Raw genomic sequence first — 9491 nt, 5'->3', positions numbered from 1 at the left:
ATACAATTTGTAAATAAAAACATACAAATTGATCACATTTTTTCACATTGTTGAATCAGATTAAAATTTAGTGCAAATCAAATGGGTTTATAAATAGAAAGCGCTGCACCTTCTACCCATTTTATCAGCCATTCACCATCAATGTACTATCTGTGCCCTGGATGCATGTGGGTAGGTGGGTGGGTGATTGCAATTCATGAATGGCAAAAAAGTAAATTCAACAAGCGTGTTGACAAAAGGCGCTGTTTGCAACGTCACGCGATGGCGGAAAATAAAAGAAAAGGGAGCTGACGGGCAAATAAAACGCCACATGTGACAAATGGCGGGCTCTGGTGACCCGAATAGTTGTTACAATTACATTAGGCGATGGCGGGTTAACGTGAATCGTTCTGGGAACCAATTTAAAGGCAATTCGGCAAATTAACATCGAATCAAATCAATTGAAATGTGCGAACATGTGATTCGCCCAGATCCTATTTGCTGATGAAGAAGCAATTCAATTAAGTTGTTAGACTCTGGCAAACAAGTGAGCAGTTATAAAGTCAGGGTTATAGAATGGCTTCCATGGCTTATCAATTATTTGAAATTTGCCGCCAAAATTTTGGCGCCCATACTTGAATTTTTTTGGTCTAGCAACCCTAGTCTTCAGAGATGACACTTTTATTAGAGATGAGTTGGCAGGACTGTCCAGCTGTCATTTTGACGCGTTGCCACCTTTTTTTGAAAAACTATCGAAAAGCATCCCGTGTTACCGTAGCTCCGCGAGAGCCAAATCTCGAAAGAATCGAGGAGGCGTGGTGTTTAGCATTCGGCAAAGTTAACACAAAACATCTTTCATGTTTTGTTTAAATATCATTTAATATTTTGTAAAAGTCGATAATCGTTTATAGAATTTGAACTTATCAAAAGCGGATATAAAAAAGTAGGTCCATCGCCCAGAGCCGCGGACTGTCAACTCGGCACTCTGTTGAGAGGCCGGTCACACTACCGAGAAAGAAACAACCAAAAAGTTTGCGGAAGAGTGCAAGCATATTTTTCATTTTCAAAGGTTATAACAGCATCTAGAGGCGTTCACTAATCGCAAACGAAGGACTAAAGTGCCGGCCAGCCGTAAGTTGACAAATTATTGCAGCATTCAATGTATTTCAGCCGCTTTGGAGGCCTCGAAAATTTTGCAAAAACCGAAAAACGAAAAAATTTTGCACATCGTCGGCGGCGGCTGCGGTGCTGCTACGGTGCTCGTTCTGCTTTGCCGCGGCGGCTCCTCTGCCTCAGCGACGCCGGCAGCGATATGCAGCTGAAAGATGAAAAACTGCTACGCAACGCAGGGCTCCCCCATTATTAATTTCATAAATTAGTTGGTATGGAAATTATGTGTAAATTCGATATGTAAATTCGGCATGTTCCCTGGTGTGCGGGTGTTCTTCCAAGTGTGCGTGTGCGTGAGATTCTTATTGGAAAAGCGTGTGCTCATCGGTGTGAACATTTCGGCGGCTGCTTTGCATGCGTGTGTGTGAGAGTGAAAGAGAGAGAGAGAGCGCGCACACGCTTTTTTAATGGTGGTGTGGAAACACACACTCACACTCACGCACACAGCAGAAGACAAAGAAGAAGAGGAAGAGTTGCGTCGCTGCTGCGCTGCCGGCGGCAAGTCACCGCCGCTGTCACCGTCGACGTCGCTGCACTTTGCCAGGAATTCTCTTGCCCCCAAAATAACTTCAAAAATTTTTTGATTGCCATTGCGCCGCTGCTCCGTCCATCCATCCATCCGTCCGTCCCACCGTCGTATGTCAATATATATGTATATTCTATAAAAACAACAAAGTTCTCCCCCATCTGTAAGTCTGTATTGTTGTTTATCGTTTTTGAATTTTTGATTTTTCAGGAAACTGAAATATTCGGAAAAGGAAGCAACAGAAGCAGAAGCAGCGGCAGCAGCAAGCAAAAGACTGATTACCGATTACAACGTAGCAGCAAGGAGTTTCCAAGCAGACACTCGCAGGACGCGGATTACGACCACTGGCTCTGAACTGTGGGTAGTCCTGGGCCACACCATAGCAAGCGCCCCCTTTTAATGTCTTTTCTTCTGTCATCGATAGGAAAGGAATCGAGAAACCCAGACACCCGGAGAGCAAACTGAAATCGGCGGCGGGGATAAGCAGTCGGGAGTCGAGTGCTGGGCAGGAGCAGCAGCAGCAGGCAGCAGTGGTAACGAGGAGTAGCAACTACCGTGAGGCATCAGCACCAAACCATCCATTAGCAGCCAAGAAACTAGACATTATGGAAGATCTTCTGGTGGAAGTCAGGCTCGACAATGGAGCCTACTACAAGGTGAGACCTGGGGGCCAGCGATAACGAAAAGCACGTGAGACTGGCAAGGGGGGTATAGAACACAAAAAGAGGAGTTGGGGCAGCTGCCTCAGTTTCTAATTTCGTGGATTTTCAGCTTTCTTTCTATAAATAACTGCAACATTTTGAGTGGAGTCTCGACATCATCACCACCATCGCACACTAATACCTATGCAAATGGCCCCAACACCACCACCATCGCACTGCTCGGTCGACGCCTCAGTCGGCTGCGCCGTCAACGTTGTGGGGGTGTTGACGTCGGCGTCGTCGTCGTCGTCGGCATCAGTGATTTGGTATTTTGTTGTTTAGGTGATTTCCCTTTCTACATTTTTTGTGATTTTAATGCGTTTAAGCCGATTATGTGATATGTGGTTAAAGTTAGTAATGCATAAAAATGGAATTGGCTTATTGTTATAAGCTATAGCTGGTAATGGCGTCTTTATGGTTTATATTTTATACAAAACCCTGGCGGCAAAGGGGCGATGTCGTGTAACGTAAGCAGTGGGATTCTAGAAAAGCGGGAATTATTGTTGGTATACAAAGGTATTCCACGTATTTGGGATTTAGTTGCAGAAATTCCTAACTGGTTAGGTTCAACTACTGCAATGGGTAGTAGAGTTATGGTTAGTTCTAGTTTATTTTCATAAAATGGGAAACTTTCATGCTGAAATCTCTTCATTTTAATAATAAAACTAGCTGGAATACTGATAAATAGTTGAAAACACTCTGCATAGTTGTTAAACAAACCAAATGCATTAAACACATACTAGTATATGGTCTACCATTCAAAGAGCGTCTCCCCGCGGTGATTCAGCAGCTCTGGGCTGTTTGCATTTTGGATAAGGTTCCTCATGCGTTCGCTTATCAGGAATATATAGAGTTCTCGATTTCACATTGTTTTCAGCCGTTCTAGTGCAGAGTGCTGAGGTGTGGGGTGTGGTGGGAAATCATAAAAATATAAATTATATATATATATATATGTATATGCTTAGCAGAATTGAGGAATGAGGTATATCATAGGCAAAAAAAAAAAAGACCCACATTAATGACACACATTTTTCTCTTTTTTTTCCGCCATTCTCTTCCTCTTGGTCGCCCTGTCAATGTTCTTGTATTTCCACCTCCTGTGCTGCCAACGTCAATGCAACAACAACTACAAACAACAACAACAACAACAGGGCCAGGTGACAGCTGTCGGCGATGATGGCATCTTTGTGGATGTGGATGGGTAAGTTTTTTAGTCTCAAAAGAAACAAATCTGCGAACAGGACAACACCAACCAAACCAACAACAACAACAATAATAATGGCAAACAAATTACAACAAAAATTCATGTAAAACGTATTTTCTAACTAATTTGCAACAATTAGTACAAGCAAAGCAACAACAACAACCACCAACCTAGACGTCGACGCGTCGTCTTCTTGGCATCGAAATTGGAAATTAGAGATGCTGGGCACGCATCATTTATGCTATACCGCCCGCCCCGCTCCGCCCCCTCTAAACATTTCTTCAAATGTTTAATTTGGCGCAATTTGTTAAACGCCACTGCAGCAGCAACTGACGAACTGACCATCCAAGATCCAAGACGGTCTGTCCGCCCCACTGACATCTGCCCAAAGGCAATCATTTTACATAGGCGCTAGTGTTGGTGGGCCCAGTGGTTGGGGTGCGGGGGACTGGCCCCTTAAAGCTGTCAAGTGCGAACGACAAATGCCACTAAGCAGCGGCGCTGCCACGGCGGCCAGCGTCAAAGGCGCGGCTATTTTTAATTTGCGGAAAGAAACCATTTATATTTATTTATTTTCTCAACTCGGCTATGATGCGGCTATTGGGCGGCTTGTAACAGATTCTTAAACTAGAATGCAATCTTACTTGAAAAAAAAACTTAAAATTAGAAATAAAATCAAGTCTTTATGGCCCAGCAACAGATTTGGAATCTTAGGAAACATACATCTTCTGTTTTCCAATTTTAATGGCTATACTTATTTATGATTTATGAATCTATACCTTTTAGAGGCAGGTATCTGAGAATTCTTACATAAAAAAAATCATATATTTTAATTTTAGTTTTATAATTTAACAAAAAAGGGTATTATACAGTCGGTTTATGGATCTCTTACTCCATTTCTGTGTTGATTTTTATTTATTTTAGTGCCTGGCTGCATTTCTTGTGACATTTTTGGAACGAAAATTGTTCATCTTCTGATTTAATTTTGTTGTCTTCCATCGCTCACACTCGGGAGAACTCTGCTTGAGCTGAGCAGCTGGATCTAAAATTAGTTGCACCACTATGCTGATGACTCTCCGACTTTCCTCCGACTGTTGTGTGGCATTTCCGATCTATGTTTTGGTTTAGATGGGATCGGGATTGGGATTCGGGATTGTGGCACCCCCACAGTGGTTTTTGTTGTTGCTTGGCCTACTGCCAGAGAGGGAGCAGCTGCATCTGCGGATGCCGCCACTGCCTGCTTATGCCTCTGTCGCTGTCGCTGTCTCGGCCGGCGTTGGCAAACACCTGTCCGTGGACTTTCTCGTTATTTTGGGCAAATGTGCACCCGTAATTAATTGAGTCTCCTTTCTCTGTGAATGCACGGTCATTGTTGCAGCGTGCCCGACGTGATGAAATATCCATTTGGTAACGTCCGCCTGCCGCCCGAGGAAGCCGTCGATGTGACAGCCCCCGTCTTTGAGGAGGGCATGGAAGTGGAGGTGTTTACGCGCACAAACGAGCGCGAGACCTGCGGCTGGTGGGTGGCCATCATCAAAATGCTCAAAGCGGACATCTGTGCGGTGGCCTACATCGGCTTTGAGACCCCCTACACCGAAATCTGCGAACTGGGCCGCCTGCGCGCCAAGAACTCAAATCCGCCAATTACAGCCAAGTCTTTCTACCAGTTCACGCTGCCTGTGCCAGAGGAGTTGCGCGAAGAGTGAGTATTATATCTCTTCTGTCAGGATTATATTGTAATCTTAATTCAACTTCCTTCAAACAGAGCTCAGAAGGATGGTATTCACAAGGAGTTTCAGCGCAGAATCGATGCCGGTGTCTGCAACTACAGTCGCGAACTGGACGCCCTGATCGTCATCTCCAAGTGGGAGCACACTCAGAAGCGTGCCAGCATGCTCAAGGATATGCATTTTCGTAATCTCTCACAGAAGGTAAAGTCTTAAAGCTTAAAGTGTTTGTATTTTATTGATTTCTGGATCTTGTACATCAGGTTATGCTGTTGAAAAGGACTGAAGAGGCTGCTCGCCAGCTGGAAACGACTAAACTGATGAGTCGTGGGTATGTATTGGCCAGAGATGCTATCAAATATTTACTTATTTTAAAAATACTATCTATAGAAACTATGTGGAAGAGTTCCGTGTGCGCGAAGATCTCATGGGCTTGGCCATTGGGTCGCATGGCTCGAATATACAGGCGGCACGCACGCTGGTCGGCGTCACAAACATCGAGCTGGAGGAGAAGACCTGCACATTTAAGATCAGTGGCGAGACTGAGGAGTCGGTGCAGCGCGCCCGCGGCATGCTCGAATACGCCGAGGAGTTCTTCCAGGTGCCCAGGGAGCTGGTGGGCAAAGTGATTGGCAAGAATGGCCGCATCATCCAGGAGATTGTTGATAAAAGTGGCGTATTTCGAATCAAGGTGAGTGCTGTGAGTATTGTGCATTTGACTCGGACCCGTTCTAATCATTACCGGTCAGATCGCTGGCGACGACGAGCAGGATCAGAATATACCACGTGAGCTGGCACACGTACCCTTTGTGTTCATTGGCACCGTGGAGAGTATTGCGAATGCCAAAGTGTTGCTGGAGTATCATCTGTCGCATCTGAAGGTGAGATTGGAAGTTGAATACGAATTCTTTTGGAATTCCACTAAAATCTTTGGATGTTTGGACGTGTAGGAAGTGGAGCAGCTGCGCCAGGAGAAGATGGAGATTGACCAGCAGCTTCGCGCCATTCAGGAATCCTCCATGGGCTCCACACAGAGCTTCCCCGTGACGCGACGCTCCGAGCGCGGCTACAGCAGCGACATCGAGTCGGTGCGCTCCATGCGCGGTGGTGGTGGCGGCCAGCGTGGTGGCGGTCGGGGACGTGGACGCGGTGGCGGCGGCCCCGGTGGCGGCAACGGCCTCAACCAGCGCTACCACAACAATCGGCGCGACGATGACGACTACAACTCCCGCGGCGACCACCAGCGCGATCAGCAGCAGCGCGGCTACAACAATGATCGCGGCAGCGGCGACAACAACACCACTGGCAGCAACTATCGCGGTGGCGGTGCGGGAAACAACCGACGCGGCGGCATCAACCGCCGGCCGCCACGCAACGACCAGCAGAACGGCAGGGACTATCAGCACCACAACCACAACAACGACGAGGTGCGGGAGACCCGCGAAGTGAGCAGCGTGGAGCGAGGTGAGTCCAGTGAAGCACTTGGCCCAATTAACCAATTAGTTCAATCAATTTATCTCGCGCGCAAAACAAGATACAAAGTGAATACGAATACTTGATACCCTGGGAAATGGACTTTGGTGGGGCAGGCAACCCAGAATCGAATCCAATCCGTACAGCAAGAGTTCAACGTTCATTTGTTCAAAGATCTAACAAAATGTATTATCATTTGAAATTTTTATTATTTTGGTATTTGAATTTAAAACAAAAAAAAAAAAGAAATAATAAGAAAAAAACAAAAACCTATGCATTTTAGACGTTAACAAATATACCAAACATTTTTACACTAAGAAACTACTATCGTTTACAAGGATTATTATTATTCTGATGGATATTTTTGTGTTCTTTGAGGAGGGGTATTTATTAAGGCTAGGTTCCTTCACGGGAAACTTCCATAACTGTTCCAAAATTTAAACAGAAGACACGACACATGAACTTCTAAAACTCCAAACTATCCTACTTTTCAGTTTTTATTTTTGAATAGAAACCGAATTTTTTATTAAAAAAATCCGAATTAGATTAAGAGTTATGGAAGTTCAAGATGTGTTGGATGTGAGGAATGTTTGAATTGAAGGTGAACCCAGTTATAGAAGTTCATTCGTGTTGGATCCATGGTAAATTTATTGCATTTCTTAGCATTATATTGAAGACTAAAGGCAAATAAATTCTTGCTTTCCACAGCGGACAGTAACTCGTCGTACGAGGGCAGCTCCCGGAGGCGCAGAAGGCAGAAGAACAACAATGGCCCCAGTAACAGTGAGTAGAAGAAGCTTCCTTTTTTGGGCTATCCAAGCTTACCATTAATCTCTTCTCTCAGCAAACGGTGCTGTGGCCAATAACAACAACAAACCCCAGTCGCAGCAGCAACAGCAGCAGCCACAACAACAGGCGCCATCTGCTGCGCCAAACAGTAAGGCGGCGGTGAACGTTGGCGAGGCCAGCAAACAGAATAGTGGCAATGCGAATGCCGTGAGCGGTGCGAACAAGTCGAAGGATACGTCGCGCAACGGCGACAAGCAGCAGGCGGCCCCTCAGCAGCAGCAACAGCAGCCGCAGCAAACACCGCAGCCACAGCCTCAGCAGCAACAGCAAGCGCCACAGCAGCAGCAACAGCAGCCGAAACCGCGACGCAACAATAAGAATCGCAACAATCACACGGAGTCCGGCCAGCAGCAGCAGCAGCAGCTGACGGAGAACGTGAAGAAAGAGGGTCTGGTCAATGGCACGTCCTAAACTGCAGCGACAAGTAGCAGCAGCCACTCAACAACTAACAAAAACAACAAAAGGAAGAACCACAAAGAATGCACATCGTTCGCAGGATGAAACAACGTTGTATGCGTAGCTGGCAGTTAAACAAAATATTCATGTTATGCCACATTTCAGAACTCACATACACACACACACCAACACCCACACCCACAGATTCAAACATCAACAGACACCCTACACTCAAACAAATTACTAGAAACCACAACATGAACAACAGAAACTAACCATTTGTTTGAATAATACGAGTAACTATAAAAAAGAAAAACGATAATTTAATATACATGGAAAATGTAACAAATGTAAAAGCATATACTAACACTCCCATAAGCACACACACCCCATACACCACATACACTGTTCGAAATTTACACAAACAAAACAAAAGATAAAAAAAAGAAATAAAAGAAATTTCATGCCTAGGCTTATAATTTCGATTGAAACTAAAAAACAAGCTTCAATAACAATCAAAATGAATTATATTTATGTATAAAACAAATTCAAAGGCAATTAGCAAGCAAATCGAACGAATTGAAGGGAAACATTGAATATGTAAACTACAACTTAAACTCTAATCCGGGCAATTAGCGTAGTTTTTCAAATGAAAAAAATCTAAAACTAAACAAAAAAAAAACATAAAAAATACGACGGAACGGCGCTTTTAAAGCGCCGACATGTCGACTTGAAAAGTTTCTAGTTATATGCATATTATATAATAAAAGAAAACAATATAATTGCATTTTTTGTTTTGGTTAAATAATTTTAATTAAGTCCATCATCGAGGTTTTGTGTACAATTCGAGCATCCAACATCCTAATCGCCATGGCAGTTTTTCATTATTTTTCAATAATTATTTTTGTATTATTATTGTTTAGTGGCATGATGGCTCTTTTGGAAGTTGCATTCAAAACCGACAAAGTAAACGAACGCGGCTCAGTTCAAAAGCCAGAACCAACAATTTTAAACATTTTTGTTTGACTTTGGCTTTTGCACCGTTACATTGTTTAGTTTGTTTATTTGGAAAATCCTCTCTTATTTTTATAATGTTGTATTTATTTACTATTATTATAAACAACACATCGACATCTAAACACACATACTACTCTCATCTGCACACTCCATCAACCCATTTACATGCTCGCCCATAAAAGGAAAGAAACGTATTGAATTTGATTTTGTTTTATAATTATATAATTTACTTCGCCAAACCTAAATCGCGTATACTAACTTAGGCCTCTATTAAATACTCTTAAATTATTTAAAGCAACACACAGCGCCGAACATTAAACAACAAAAAAAAACCTTTGAATTTATCCATAATAGAAGCCCTAAAATAATTTGTATTAGTTCAAGCATCAGTAAAGGAGGAAAAATAAAAATAAAATAAAAAATGTAAAGCCGGCATAAACCATTTAAGA

The 9491-nt window shown here is 43.5% G+C and overlaps 1 protein-coding gene across 5 annotated transcripts; it reads left to right on the top strand.

Annotated features, from left to right (window-relative positions):
• The first annotated feature begins 813 nt into the window (after positions 1 to 813).
• Positions 814 to 8812, top strand: Fmr1 (synaptic functional regulator FMR1). Of its 5 annotated transcripts, none has more exons than XM_043211842.2 (12): positions 814 to 1110; positions 1886 to 2032; positions 2100 to 2331; positions 3528 to 3577; positions 4959 to 5282; positions 5346 to 5511; positions 5571 to 5638; positions 5698 to 6007; positions 6057 to 6188; positions 6258 to 6771; positions 7489 to 7563; positions 7625 to 8812. In XM_043211842.2, exons 3-12 carry the CDS (start codon positions 2281 to 2283, stop codon positions 8038 to 8040), a joined length of 2106 nt encoding a protein of 701 aa, XP_043067777.1. In that variant the 5' UTR covers positions 814 to 1110; positions 1886 to 2032; positions 2100 to 2280; the 3' UTR covers positions 8041 to 8812. The 5 variants fall into 5 exon arrangements, with proteins under 5 accessions (XP_043067777.1, XP_043067776.1, XP_043067775.1 ...); XM_043211841.2 differs by lacking the exon at positions 814 to 1110 and adding an exon at positions 1660 to 1785 and having other exon boundaries at positions 5698 to 5998; positions 6078 to 6188; XM_043211840.2 differs by lacking the exon at positions 814 to 1110 and adding an exon at positions 1767 to 1785 and having other exon boundaries at positions 5698 to 5998.
• The last annotated feature ends 679 nt before the right edge of the window (positions 8813 to 9491 follow it).

Source organism: Drosophila bipectinata, chromosome 3R (genome assembly GCF_030179905.1).
Source record: "Drosophila bipectinata strain 14024-0381.07 chromosome 3R, DbipHiC1v2, whole genome shotgun sequence".
Taxonomy (NCBI): Eukaryota; Metazoa; Arthropoda; class Insecta; order Diptera; family Drosophilidae; genus Drosophila; species Drosophila bipectinata.
The sequence above is the reverse complement of the archived record's forward strand: the minus strand, read 5'-3'. Positions and strand labels throughout refer to the sequence as shown.